Raw genomic sequence first — 14,187 nt, 5'->3', positions numbered from 1 at the left:
TCAGGTGATCCACCCGCGACAGCCTCCCAAAGTGCTGAGATTACAGGTGTGAGCCACCACACCCAGCCCTATTTTATGTATCTGTATCTATGCTGTCCAATGTGATAGCCACTAACCATATGAGACTATTAAGCACTTGGAATGTAACTAGTCCAAATTGCAATGTGACATATGTAAAATACACACTGGATTTTAATTTTTTAAAAAATGTTGATTACAAATTGAAATAATGTTTTGGATATATTGGGTTAGATAAAATGTTATGAAAATCAATTTTACTTGATCATTTTTGCTTTTTAAAAATGTGATGACCGGGCACGGTGGCTCACACCTGTAAATCCAGCACTCTGGGATGCCAAAGAGGGTGGATTGCTTGAGTCCAGAAGTTTGAGACCAGCCTGTGCAATATGGCAAAACCCCGTGTCTACAAAGAGTACAAAAATTAGCTGGGTGTGGTGGCACGTGTCTGTGGTTCTAGCTACTTCAGGGGTTGAGGTGGGAAGATTGAGCCTGGGCGGTGGAGGCTGCAGTGAGCAGTGATCGCCCCAGTGCACTCCAGCCTGGGTGACAGGGTGAGACCCTGTCTCAAAAAGAAAAGGGCTGGGCACAGGGCTTACACCTGTAATCCCAGCACTTCAGGAGGCTGAGGCAGGTGGATAACCTGAGGTCAGGAGTTCAAGACCAGCCTGACCAACATGGAGAAATCCCATCTCTACTAAAAACACAAATTTAGCTGGGCGTGGTGGCACATGCCTGTAATCCCAGCTACTCGGGAGGCTGAGACAGGAGAATCGTTTGAACCTGGAAGGCAGAGGTTGCGGTGAGTTGAGATTGTGCCATTGCACTCCAGCCTGGGTGATAAGAGTGAAACCCTGTCTCAAAAAAAAGAAAAAAACAAAAAAGAGGCAGGGTGCGGTGGCTCACGCCTGTAATCCCAGCACTTTGGGAGGCCAAGACAGGGGGATCACAAGGTCAGGAGATCGAGACCATCCTGGCCAACATGATGAAACCCTGTCTCTACTAAAAATACACAAAATTAGCCGGGCGTGTTGGCGGGTGTCTGTCACCTGTAGTCCCACATACTCGGGAGGCTGAGGCAGGAGAATGGTGTGAACCCGGTAGGCGGAGCTTGCAGTGAGCTGAGATTGTGCCACTGCACTCCAGCCTGGGTGACAGAGCAAGACTCTGTCTCAACAAAAAAAAAAAAAAAGAAAACTTCTTCTATTTGGCATTTTTATACTGTAGTTATTCTAGGCTCTTTTAGTACTTTTCCATGTGTTTTTCAAGTTTTCTTGTTTCTAATAAATTATTAGGGCTATAAATGCTCTGAAAACCACTTGGGCTGTGTAGCAGTTTTCCTATGTAGCACATTCTCTCATTCGTTTCTGAACAGCCTGTGGATCTCTTTTAGAACTGATTATATTTTAGTGACACAAGGATAATCACATTACCAAGAGGTTTCGGACAACAGATATCTATCTATAGCATAGCTGGAAAAATTAAGAAGCAGCAATTTTAATTTTTGACTGTTTCCTCTGACGTGTTTACCTTTACTGCTGCCAGATCTCAGACACCCTATCCAACATTCTACTTCTGAGGCAGGATTCTGTATTCTATTTCTGGTTGCCAATGCCTTCAGTTTACAGAGTCCGAAGATGAGACTGAAGGAAGGATCGTTTCTGTGGTACCTCTATCTGGACAAAATACACTGTTTATTATCCGTGAGAAATGTGAAGGCTTTGGCGGAATATTTTCACATTCTGGATGTGCACGGCAAGAACACCTTGAATGGTCAGTACTTTCAGACATGTCTCCTCTGGGTCCTTACCTGGGTTTTAGCTAATGTGCAGGAAAACTTGCAGAGCCAGAAACTATTTTGTTAGTACTTTTTTTTTTTTGAGATGGAGTCTTGCTCTATTACCCAGGCTGGAGTGCAGTGGCACGATCTCGGCTCACTGCAATCTCCGACTCCAGGGTTCAAGCGATTCTCCTGCCTCAGCCTCCTGAGTAGCTGGGATTACAGGTGTCTGCCACCACGCCCGGCTAATTTTTAGTATTTTTGGTAGAGATGGGGTTTCACCATGTTGGCCAGGCTGGTCTCGAACTCCTGACATCAGGTGATCCTCCCGCCTCAGCCTCCCTAAGTGCTGGGATTACAGGTGTGAGCTACTGCACCTGGCCTGTTAGTAAATATTTTATCTTCTAGTTGAAGCACAGAGAGAAGTTGCCAACTCAGAATTGACACTGGGGACAGTTCAGCTGGGAGGAGAAAATTGCAGACTCTGGTGGAATCCTGGCTCCACACCCATTATTCCTTGGTGATGTGGATAATACAACATCACCCTCTCTAAGTCTCATTTTCCTCATCTAGAGGTGAGGCTTCTCATAATGGAGTCCATCTCATAGTTGGAAAAAAAAAAGATAATGAGATAATGTATGGCAAATGCTTAGCACAGTGTCTGATGCATCATAAGGACTTAATAAGTGTTTGTTATTATTCTAATTATTATTCTTGGGAGCTGAGCCCCGCTCAGGCACTAACTCTGGAGACCCCTCAGCAAGACTCTTCTTATCTGTCATAGGGGACGTTTGAATCTGATGAGCTGCAGGGTCCCTTCTATTCACTGGTACTTGTGAATGACCAAAAAAAAAAAAAAAAACTGCAGCTCTCAGCCGTGCTTGTTGAGTTCACACACTAATAGACATCCAATTAAAACACTTTAGGTTATTTTTAGGACTGAGTAGAAATAAGGTATCCTATCCATTCACTCATTCTGACCTCAGAGAGAGAAATGTCATTTGTGAGGAAGGGGTTCCTCAGTCATGATTTTAAGGAGCTCATTCAATTTTTAAAAACAATAAAAAGAGGACATCTTCTTTTTCTCTTTACATAGAGATCTACATACAGTGCGTTGCCAAATCTTCGCAATAACCCTGCCCTAGATAAGGCAGCTGCAGGGGACCTAACTGTAAATAAAAGGCTGAGATGGAAATGCTGGGCTCTCTGCCTGCAAAGCCCACGCTGAGTCTTGCTGGGATGCTTGAGGAGTCTAAGCTCCCTGGTAACCAGATCACTCCCTGCTGATGCAACACCCAGGAGGTAACGCCATGCTCATGTCTTCTGGTCACAGAGGGACTGGAGAGTGACCTGGAAGGGTGAAGGCACAGCCTTAATGTTTGCCTTCCTGTGGGAGAATGACTTAAGGCCTTGGAGACTTGGGTGAGCCAGAGTCCACCGGTTTCAAAACAGTCTCTATTTATTTATTTGGGACGGAGTCTTGCTCTGTTGCCCAGGCTGGAGTGCACTGGCCCAATCTTGGCTCATTGCAGCCTCCACCTCCCAGATTCAAGCGATTCTCCTGCCTCAGCTTCCTGAGTAGCTGGGACTACAGGTGTGCACCACCACACCAGCCAATTTCTGTATTTTTAGTAAAGACGGGCAGGGTTTCACTATGTTGGCCAGGCTAGTCTTGAACTCTTGACCTCAAGTGATCTGCCCACCACAAAGTGCTGGGATTACAGGCGTGAGCCATCACACCAGGCCTCAAAACACTTCTTTGTTAAGTAGCCACTAAGTTGCACCTGGAAACATTTCTCAAGGAGCAACTACACAAACATCACTGTGTATACATGTGGTGTGTTGTTTCCAAGTGCTCATATCCAGGGAGGTGTGGAGAAGGAACATCAAGAGGCGGTCAGAAGCCCCCAAATCATGACATTGTGCATTGTGACTACTGATTTGCTGTGCCTTTAGCTGGTTGCAGTTGGGACTCCACATTACACAGATATATTTTACGTATTCAGTGGAGACTTTTTTTTTTTTTTTTTTGAGACCCAGTCTCACTCTGTCGTCCAGGCGTAATCTTGGCTAACTGCAAGCTCCACCTCCCAGGTTCACGCCATTCTCCTGCCTCAGCCTCTGAGTAGCTGGGACTACAGGCGCCCGCCACCATGCCGGGCTAATTTTTTGCATTTTTAGTAGAGACAGGGTTTCACCGTGTTAGCCAGGATGGTCTCGATCTTCTGACCTCATGATCCGCCCGCCTTGGCCTCCCAAAGTGCTGGGATTACAGGTGTGAGCCACTGCACCCGGCCTTTTTTTTTTTTTTTTTTTGAGATGGAGTTTCACTCTTGTTGCTCAGGTTGTGGTGCGATGGCGTGATCTTGGCTCACTGCAACCTCCACCTCCTGGGTTCCAGTGATTCTCCTGCCTCAGCCTCCCGAGTAGCTGGGATTACAGGCATGTGCCACCACATCTGGCTAATTTTGTATTTTTAGTAGAGATGGGGTTTCTCCATGTTGGTCAGGCTGGTCTCAAACTCCTGACCTCAGGTGATCCTCCTGCCTCGGCCTCCCAAAGTGTTGGGATTACAGGTGTGAGCCACCGCGCCCAGCGAGTGGAGCCATTTCTTATGCAGGAGGTAGTTTCTGTAATCAGCGAGTAAGGGGAAACACATGTAGATAAATGTAAAAATCCCTTGTTACTGTGATTTGTACATACAACTGTAGACAGCCACACACCACTGTGTAAGTGTATTGCCATGTTTGTTTTTTTCATCTCTTATTCATGATTAATGAGTAGAATGGCAGGCAAAAAACTTCTATGTACTTGGTATGCAACAAGATCTTGTAAATGAAAACAACAAAAAAGAAAACAAAAAACTTTCCAGTTTTTAAAGAGTTTTTCAGTATTTTTTCTTCTGAATGTATATGATTAAATATGCATTAACTAATGCACGAAAGAGCTTCACCGTGGAAAAAACACCACGGTCAGGCAAATCCACACTGGAATCCCAGCTCTGCCACTTACTATGTGAGGCACAACTTTTTTTTTTTTTTTTTTTTTTGGAAACAAAGTTTCACTTTTGTCGCCTAGGCTGGAGTGCAATGGCACAACCTTGGCTCACCACAACTTCTGCCTCCCGGGTTCAAACAATTCTCCTGCCTCAGCCTCCCAAGTAGCTGGGATTACAGGCATGCGCCACCATGCCTGGCTAATTTTGTATTTTTAGTAGAGACGGGTTTTCTCCATGAGGTCAGGCTGATCTCCTCCCGACCTCAGGTAATCCGCCCACCTCAGCCTTCCAAAGTGCTAGGATTGCAGGCATGAGCCACTGCGCCCAGCATGAGGCACACCGTTGCTGCTCAATGTGTGGTCCTCAGATTAGCCGCAGCCACATCACCTAGGAGCTTGGAGAAATGGGCAGTCTCAAGTTCCATGACAGATTTTTTCAATCAGAATCTGTAGTTTTACAATATCCCCCAAGTGATTGGTATCCCCATTACAGTATGAGAAATGCTAATACACACTAATTGATATTTGAGACTTACTATAAAGGGTATTGTGTCTGGAGTTGGTTCCTTCTGGTGGGTTCAAGTGGTCTCCCTGACTTCAAGAATGAAGCTGCAGATGCTCGCAGTGAATGTTACAGCTCTTAAAGGTGGCACAGACCCAAAGAGTAAGCAGCAGCAAGATTTATTGTGAAGAGCAAAAGAACAAAGCTCCCATAGCGTGGAAGGCGACCCAAGTGGGTTGCCGCTGCTGGCTGTGGTGGCCAGTTTTTATTCTGTTATTTGTCCCTGCCCACATCCTGCTGATTGGTCCATTTTACAGTTCTAATTGGTCCATTTTACGGAGTGCTGATTTGTCCATTTTACAGAGTGTTGATTGCTGCATTTACAATCCTTTAGCTAGACACAGAGCGCTGATTGGTGCATTTTTACGGAGTGCTGATTGGTGTATTTACAATCCCTTAGCTAGACATAGAGCTCTCATTGGTGGTTTTTTACACAATGTTGATTGGTGCATTTACAATCCTTTAGCTAGACACAGAGCGCTGATTGGTGTGTTTTTACAATCCTCTTGTAAGACAGAAAAGTTCTCCAAGTCCCCTACTCGACTCAGGAAGTCCAGTTGGCTTCACCTCTCAGTATGATACCACTTTCTCTGTAGGGTTATCAGGATTTAGTGAAATGTGGCATTTAAAGTGCCTAACATGGGCTGGGTGCGCTGGTTTACACACACACATATATATTATTTTATATATATATTATTTCATATAAATATAATCTCAGCAGTTTGGGAGGCAGAGGCAGGTGGATTGCTTGAGCCCAGGAGTTCGAGACCAGTCTGGGCAACATAAGGAGACCCCACGTCTACAAAAAATTAAAAAATTACCTGGATGTGGTGGCATGCACCTGTGGTCCCAGCTACTTGGGAGGCTGGGGTGGGAGAATCATTTGAGCCTGGGAGGTTGAGGCTGCAGTGAGCTATGAATGTGCCATTGCACTCCAGTCAAAAAAACCAAAAAATAAATAAAGTGCCTAACACATAAGGTGATAAATAAAGTTTGTTCCCTTTCCCCTAGAGCCAAATGCATTTGCTTTATACAAGCCATGAGGCATATCAAGGCGTTTATAGGTGGGGAATGACTTTTGTTGTTGTTTTTGAGACAGAGTCTTGCTCTGTTGCCCAGACTGGAGTGCGGTAGCACAATCTCGGCTCACTGCAACCTCTGCCTCCTGGGTTCAAGCAATTCTTCTTCCTCAGCCTTCTGAGTAGCTGGTACTACAGGTGCGTGCCACCATGCCTGGCTAATTTTTGTATTTTTAATGGAGACAGGGTTTCCACATATTGGCTAGGCTGGTCTCGAACTCCTGACCTCGTGATTCACCTGCCTTGGCCTCCCAAAGTGCTGGGATTACAGGCATGAGCCACTGCGCATGGCCGAGGGGGAATGATTTTTTTATTCCTCATTTTAATTATCTCAAGGGAAAGGCTCAGGAAAAATGTCAGCATCTCCAAGAAAGTGTTCTCAGTCCCCAGTGAGAATTAAGCTCTCCCTTTCATACATGAGGAGCACTTTGTGCCCGTTTTGTACGTTAGCACCTTGCCTTTTATTAGTGCTGTGTGCACATCTGTCTGCTCCATGCAGTGTGAGCTGCAGGCAGGAGCCAAGCCCTGTCCACGATCTCATTCTCCACAATTCCAGGTCCAGTGCTTTTCCACAAGCTCAAGGGTGATGAAGGTTTGAGGAATTGTAGAAAGTACAGTGGGCAAAGCCAGGAACAAAATGTTACCATCATTCTTCCTAGATCAACAAGCTTCCAACATCACTACCGTTTATGTGGCTTCTAGCTGTTTAGCACTTTGGAGCTATATTCAAATAACACATCTCCTCACCTGTCCACCTTAACAGATGTGCTGTTCTATCACTTCCTTCATCATGTGACTGACTTGAAAAAGGCACAGATCTACCTTGTGTTTGACATGCTGGACTGGAACGCTGTGGGCGAGATCGGCTTTGAGCAGTTCTACATGCTGGTGTGTATGCTGCTGGCCCACCAGGCAAGTAACCGCACAGCTGCTGCCATCCTCTTGCTAATGGGAGCACTGAATTAGGAATACATCAGTTTTCTTCCTTTCACTAAAAAGAGGAAGAAAAGATGGCTGGTGGGGAAAATGAGTTTTGGTTCCCGAATGATTCAGGTTTTCAACAGCCTCTCCCTGCTGCAGCCCCAGCCTCTTGGCCACCCTCCTACTCCTCCTACTCTGCCCCTCCTCATAGAGGACAGATGTGGCCCATCGCATCCCTTCTTGGCATTCCTTTCCTCACTCACTCTAGCTGGTGATTTTCAGAGAATCGCCAGCTAGCTCAAGTGCCTCACTCCTTTGGAGGTCTTTTCTTACCATATATACATTTCCAGTATGTACTTACCCAGTTCCTTTTTTTTTTGAGACTGAGTCTCGATCTGGCCCAGGCTGGAGTGCAGTGGCGCGATCTCGGCTCACTGCAACCTCCACCATCTGGGTTCAATAGATCAAGTAGCTGGGACTACAGGTGCACACCCCCACACCTGGCTAATTTTTTGTATTTTTAGTAGAGATGGGGTTTCACCATGTTGGTCAGGCTGGTCTCAAAGTCCTGACCTCAAGTGATCTGCCCGCCTCGAGCCTCCTGAAGTGCTGGGATTATAGGTGTGAGCCACCGCACCCGGCCTCAGTTTCCGTTTTTTTGAGGGAAGGAGGTCATCATTTTATCACCCATGCCATGATGTTTCACAAGACTTCCACTGAATGTAAGGAAATGCATTATAGTAACCAGAGTTCTATCTAGCAGAATTGATCATTACAGGTGGCAGAATTCAAGTTCCTTTTGAATGCAGACGCTGAAGTGAGACTTCCTGCATCGATGATAGAACCCCTTCAGCCCTGAGCTTCCGATTTTCTCTTTTGCTTTTAGCTCTCTAGGGAAGGGGCTGGTGAAGATACGTCTTCAGGAAACAAGTTTAGAAAGCAGCATCGACAACCCTGTTTGTTGCTCATCTCACCTATTTCTCTCGCAATAGGACCATTTGGAAGGACAGTTTATGTATCGTCATTCCCGGCCTGTCTTTGACTTGCTTGACCTGAATGGGGATGGGCAAATTAGTGCAGAAAACTTTGGAAAGTACAGATTTCTCTTCAATATTCACAAACAGGAACTCAAAGATCTCTTCCATGACTTTGGCCTTACAGGTGACAATGTAAGTACAGATCCAAAATGTGGCATCTGTGTGGCAGTCTCTTTCCTTCCATAAGCAGAGAAAAATGTCTTACTACATATAGGAGAGATGGCAGAGGAGGAGGGCGGGAAAAACCCAGTCAAATAAGCATATTGCATGGCACTAGGATCAGAAAAAAACTTAAGAGACTTATGGGCCCTTGAAGAGAAAGGGTGGACTAACTGCTATATCATGGCCAGGCTCAGGGGCTCAGCCTATAATCCCAGGACTTTGGGAGGCGGAAGCGGGAAGATCACCTGAGGACAGGAGTTTGAGACTAGCCTGGCCAACATTGTGAAACCCTGTCTCTACTAAAAACACAAAAATATAAAAATTGGCTAGGTGCGGTGGCTTACGCCTATAATCCCAGAATGGGGAGGCTGAGGTGGGCGGATCACCTGAGGCCAGGAGTTTGAGACCAGCCTGACCAATACGGAGAAGCCCCATCCCTACTAAAAATACAAAATTAGCTGGGTGTGGTGGCACATGCCTGTAATCCCAGATACTTAGGAGGCTGAGGCAGGAGAATCGCTTGAACCCGGGAGGTGGAGGTTGCGGTGAGCCAAGATCATGCCATTGCATTGTACTCCAGCCTGGGCAACAAGAGGGAAACTCCAACTTAAAAACAACAACAACAACAAAAATTAGCCCGGCGTGGTGGCAGGTGCCTGTAATCCCAGCTACTCGGGAGACTGAGGCAGAAGAATCGCTTGAATCCGGGAGGTGGAGGTTGCAGTGAGTCGTGATCACACCACTGCACTCTAGCCTGGGGGACACAGGGAGACTCCATCTCAACAAACAAACAAACAAAAAATGCTACATCATATAATATGGATACAAAATTATACTTTAGAGGAAATTTATTTATTTATTTATTTTTATTTTATTTTATTTTATTTTTGAGACGGAGTCTCGCTCTGTTGCCCAGGCTGGAGTGCAGTGGCCGGATCTCAGCTCACTGCAAGCTCCTCCTCCCGGGTTCATGCCATTCTCCTGCCTCAGCCTCCTGGGTAGCTGGGACTACCACCTCGCCCGGCTAGTTTTTTATATTTTTTAGTAGAGACGGGGTTTCACTGTGTTAGCCAGGATGGTCTCGATCTCCTGACCTTGTGATCCGCCCGTCTCGGCCTCCCAAAGTGCTGGGATTACAGGCTTGAGCCACCGCGCCCGGCACTTTAGAGGAAATTTAATAACATGGTAGTCGTTTGGTGTTGAGGGAAGAGTTTGTAGATTTGAATTAAACAGGAAGAGATTATATGATGAATGAGAGCAGGTAAGCATAATCCTAAGGGCTGGGTACTGTGGTGTACACCTGTAGTCACAGCTCCTTGGGAGGCTGAGAAGGGAGGATCACTTGAGCCCAGGAGTTCCAGGCCAGCCTGGGCAGCATAGTGAGATCCTGTCTCAAAAAAAAAATTCCTAAGAGAAAGCTATGGTGAAGAGAGTTAATTCTGCCTATTTAAAGAGGAAATCCACATTGGGGAAACAAGTGGCAGCTAAGGTTGAAAACAATGATCACACTGTGAACAACATTAGATGCCAGCCTGAAACCTCTGGACTTGACATGGTAAAGGTCGGTGAAAAAAGTAATCGCGGTTTTTGCCATTGAAAGCTGGCAGGCTGGGGCCGGGCGCCGTGGCTCACGCCTGTGATCCCAGCACTTTGGGAGGCCGAGGCCGGTGGATCACGAGATCAGGAGATCGAGACCATCCTGGCTAACATGGTGAAACTCCGTCTCTACTAAAAATACAAAAAAATTAGCCGGGTGTGGTGGTGGGCGCCTGTAGTCCCAGCTTCTCGGGAGGCTGAGGCAGGAGAATGGTGTGAACCTGGAAGGCAGAGCTTGCAGTGAGCCGAGATGGCGCCACTGCACTCCAGCCTGAGCGTCAGAGCAAGACTCCGTGTCAAAAAAAACAGAAAAGTAAAGTAATGGCAAAAGCCGCAATTACTTTTGCCTTTTGTACCAACCTAATAGAAGAAAGTGACCTTTGTGCTGGGCACCATGGCTCATGACTGTAATCCCAACACTTTGGGAGGCTGGGGTGGGCGGATCACTTGAGGCCAGGAGTTCGAGATCAGCCTGGCCAACATGGTGAAACCCTGTCTCTACTAAAAATGTAATTAGCCAGGCATGGTGGCACATGCTTGTAAGCCCAGTTACTCAGGAGACTGAGATGGGAGAATTGTTTGAACCAGGGAGGCGGAGGTTGCAGTGAACTAAGATCATACCACTGCACTCCAGCTTGGGTGACCAAGTGAGACCCCGTCTCAAAAAAAAAAAAAAAAAAAAAAGAGGCCGGGTGCAGTGGTTTACGCCTGTAATCCAAGCACTTTGGGAAGCTGAGGCTGGTGGGTCATGAGGTCAGGAGTTCGAGACCAGCCTGACCAACATGGTGAAACCCCATCTCTACTAAAAATACAAAAATTAGCCAGGTGTGGTGGTGTGCATCTGTAATCCTCGCTACTCAGGAGGCTGAGGCAGGGGAATCGCTTGAACCTGGGAGGCGGAGGTTGCAGTGAGCTGAGAGAGCACCACTGCACTCCAACCTGGGCGACAGAGATTCCGTCTCAAAAAAAAAGGTGACCCTTGTTCCTTTAGCATCTACAACAGACTATTCCTGGGTACTCGACTACAATCAGACTATAATTATGTCCCAATTACCAAGTGTCTTTAATTTTCCAAGTTTTAAAAACAAAAATGAATACAATCCTGCTATCATCTGAAACAAAGTATCAAGTTTTTCCTGAAATAATTTTTCTTTCCCCTCCCCAACCCAAAGCTTCTTAATTATCAGGAATTTAAGTTGTATACAATCATCTACGCTGACAAATTACAGAGGAGGCAGAAAACAGAGGAGAAAGAAAAAGGAGACAGAAAAAGGAGAGAGAACGAGAAGTCTCTACTCTAAAAGAAAATGTCACATCAAGTAGATGTAAGCCGAAAGAGTCTCTTGGAAAAACATGGGATCTGAAAGTACAGAACATGAACATTGATGAAGACTGTTAACATGTCTAAAAATAAATTCAGAGCATCAAAGTGGGTATCTTTATAATTTTTTTTTTTTTTTTTTTGAGACACAGTCTTGCTGTATCGCCCAGGTTATAGTGCAGTGGCATGATCTGGGCTCACTGCAACCTCCTGGGTTCAAGTGATTCTCATGTCTCAGTCTCCCGAGTAGCTGGGATTACCACCATACCCAGCTAATTTTTTGTATTTTTAGTAGAGATGGGGTTTCACCATGATGCCCAGGCTGGTCTCAAATTCCTGACCTCAAGTTATCCACCCACCTTAGCCTCCCAAAGTGCTGGGATTACAGGTGTGAGCACTGTGCCCAGCCAAGTTCTGAATTTTAATAACCTCTTGACCTCACACAGAACTCACAATAATGTAATGTGGAATAACCACTTTCATTTTGTTGACATGTCTCAATTCTGCTGCTGCTGCTTTTCAGATCAACCCTGATCAATAGCTTCCTCTGTATTCAACTAATTGCTAACACAACATACTGGAGCCAGGTTGGTGAAAGAAAGTGCAGCTTTCCTGGTCATTAGTGGTCCAATAGCCTCCTACTTCTTAGGCTAAGGCCACCTAGGCGCCTGAGATTTCAAATTAGCCAATGGTGAAGTGCTCCAAACACACAGTAGTTGACATTTAAGAATATGGAGGCTATGTTCTTCTTAGAATCTTAATTATTCTGAGTTAAGTACTTAAACAAGTGTACCAAATTTACTAGGGTAAAATAATAATAATTATTTTTTGAGACCAAGTCTCGCTCTGTCACCCAGGCTGGAGTGCAGTGGCGCAATCTCGGCTCACTGCAACCTCTGCCTCCCGGACTCAAGTGATTCTCCCTGCCTCAGCCTCCCGAGTAGCTGGGACTACAGGTACACGCCACCATGCTCGGCTAATTTTCGTATTTTCAGTAGAGACGGGGTTTTACCATATAAGCCAGGTTGGTCTCAAACTCCTGACCTCGTGACTCGCCTGCCTCGGCCTTCCAAAGTGCTAGGATTACAGGTGTGAGCCATCGTGCCTGGCCCGGCCAAATAATTATTACATGCCCTTGCATAATTTTAATTTTTTGATGCCTTGAATAATTTAAAAATATTTTTTGGGATGGGACTTATGACTCCTCTCTACCCAACTGTACTGTAATGTTATTGATGACAGCTACCATATTATCATGTGCTTGCTATGGGTTAGGTATGTCTTTAAATGCATGATTTATTCTTATGGCCCTCTGAATTAGGTATTATTATCCTCAATGTGCAGATGAGAAAATTGAGACCTAGAAAGATTAAGGACCTTACATATAGCTCGCAAGAGGGAGGACCAGGATTCAAATTCAAGGTCAATTAGATGCCTGTGCTTATAGCCAGTATCTGAGTAGCTCATTTTAGTTTCAGCAGATTCAAGTTTTAAGCTGGGATTTCATTGGCTTGGAAATCTATTTTGCACAATGTTATTAATCACCACATCTCCTGCTACCACAAATTTCTCAGGAAAGACGTTAAATACAGCTCAAAAAATAAATACAGCTCATTTACTATAAACCAAGGATTTCTTAAGGATACATTAAATAATATAACTGGCCTTAAGGAATTCCATGAGTTCCAAAGTACTTAACATCAAAAATAGAATTTAATTACACTTTGTCAATGTGCAACAGACCAGAATACTGCTTATCTAAGATTGTCATTCATAAGTTAAACTTGTAAGTAACAGCAAATAATTACTATCTCTCTATATTTAATAGACATGGGATTTTGATTTCATGCTTTCAAGTGTGACAAATGTACTTAGCAGTCAAAACTTCTCTTCCCCACAATGGTACCAGAAAAACAAACACAACTCAAGACACTTGACCTCTGATATAGGGATAATGGTATGTATCTCATGAAATTGTGAAAAACAAAAAGATGCAAGTCATCTCACAACAGTGCTCTTCCCTTCCTTTGATTTGGTAAAGAGTTTGCAATTATTCTCCAAGGAGAAACTCTCTGGCAAGTACATATGGACACTACTACATCTACCCACTGTACTGAAAGATGAGCACTATCTGGTCAGAAAATGGCAGCTAGAGATTAGCCATAGTTCCAAAGTGCCCCTCTAAGCTCATCTTGGTATAAACCGTTTCTGCTTCTTGTGGCAGCCTCAATGGCTTTTGCCACCAGATAGCCTTGGGATCTAGGCATGGTTTTGGGAGAAGAAATTTCAGTGAGGTTTCAGGAAGGCTTCTCTCTCCTATCTTCCAGAGGGGTCCTGAGATATATAAAGGGTAACCATGGCTGGGTGTAGTGGCTCAAGCCTGTAACCCCACCACTTTGGGAGGCCGAGGTAGGTGGATCACTTGAGCTCAGGAGTTCGAGACTAGCCTGGCCAACATGGTGAGGCCCTGTCTCTATTAAAAACAAAACAAAAGGGTAACCATGGATATGTATTTTTTCAGACATGGTCTCTCAAGCAATGAAAATACTATACTCTTTATTGTTTCAGGATGGGGGCAGGGAGAAAAGATGGCCAAAGATAATAGGTACATATAGGTACTGATTTAGGATAATTTAAAACCACATCAAATGACTGCAGTTTCAGGAATGAGCAGTTTTATAAGTTTTCCCCTCCACTATGGAAACCATTAGGGT

At 45.1% G+C, this 14,187-nt stretch overlaps 1 protein-coding gene across 1 annotated transcript; it reads left to right on the top strand.

Annotated features, from left to right (window-relative positions):
- Positions 1-1,655: 1,655 nt before the first annotated feature.
- EFCAB9 (EF-hand calcium binding domain 9) lies at positions 1,656-11,583 on the top strand. Its single transcript, XM_023218751.1, has 4 exons — positions 1,656-1,791; positions 7,200-7,348; positions 8,350-8,526; positions 11,325-11,583. Exons 1-4 carry the CDS (start codon positions 1,656-1,658, stop codon positions 11,451-11,453), a joined length of 591 nt encoding a protein of 196 aa, XP_023074519.1. The 3' UTR covers positions 11,454-11,583.
- The last annotated feature ends 2,604 nt before the right edge of the window (positions 11,584-14,187 follow it).

The sequence above is a fragment of the Piliocolobus tephrosceles genome, chromosome 4, assembly GCF_002776525.5.
Source record: "Piliocolobus tephrosceles isolate RC106 chromosome 4, ASM277652v3, whole genome shotgun sequence".
In the NCBI taxonomy this organism is placed as follows: Eukaryota; Metazoa; Chordata; class Mammalia; order Primates; family Cercopithecidae; genus Piliocolobus; species Piliocolobus tephrosceles.
The sequence above is the reverse complement of the archived record's forward strand: the minus strand, read 5'-3'. Positions and strand labels throughout refer to the sequence as shown.